At 61.7% G+C, this 677-nt stretch overlaps 1 protein-coding gene across 1 annotated transcript in view; it reads right to left on the reverse strand.

Annotated features, from left to right (window-relative positions):
- Positions 1-308: 308 nt before the first annotated feature.
- The window catches only part of LOC119594253 (protein embryonic gonad-like), a 25099-nt gene continuing 24730 nt past the window's right edge, over positions 309-677 (reverse strand). The window contains exon 5 of the mRNA XM_037943322.1: positions 309-638. Coding sequence (XP_037799250.1) covers positions 309-638 — 330 coding nt within the window. The remainder of the gene's footprint in view (positions 639-677) is intronic.

Below are 677 nucleotides of genomic sequence, written 5' to 3' on the forward strand. Positions count from 1 at the left end.
ATGTTTGTATATAGATAGAAGTAGAAGGAGAAGCACACCCTTGTATGAGTACGCATGGATACTTGCTTGTCTGCACAGCGTGTGGGCGTATGTCTGGGCTACACAGGCGGATAATGAAGCAGTGGATATCAAAAATACTTTATTTACTAATGTGTACACTGGGGTCTATGACGCCGTGACATGCGTTCGCGGCGTCTGGCATCTTCGTGACATGACTAAGAAATAGAAATCTTTGTGATCAATAAATAACGGCATTTACAGGGGCTGGGCGGCGCAGGCGGGCGGCGTGGGCGGAGCGCGTCGAAGGACTAGGAGACGGAGCGCGCCCGCGGCTGGAGGTGGAGGGCGAGGTTCAGGGGCGTGAGGGCGCAGGACCCCCCCATCCCTACGGCCACCCCGGGGGCGGAGGCCGTCGGCCGCTCTGGCGTCTCGTGGGAGTTCTCCTTCTCGGGCTCCGCGGACTCGACCTCCTCCTTCGGGTCCTGTCGGGTCTTGAGGGACAAGTCCAGGATGTCGTGGTCGGCTCCGGCGTCGGGCGGAGACGCGGCGCTGGATCGCACCGACAGGTCCATTGGCACGTCCGACGGAGGCGCCGCGGCCTTCAGGGCGACCCCGACGGGCGCGGCGAGCGATGCCTCCTTCCTCACGGACACCGACACCGAGACGGACACGTCGGA

The sequence above is a fragment of the Penaeus monodon genome, chromosome 33 (genome assembly GCF_015228065.2).
Source record: "Penaeus monodon isolate SGIC_2016 chromosome 33, NSTDA_Pmon_1, whole genome shotgun sequence".
Taxonomy (NCBI): domain Eukaryota; kingdom Metazoa; phylum Arthropoda; class Malacostraca; order Decapoda; family Penaeidae; genus Penaeus; species Penaeus monodon.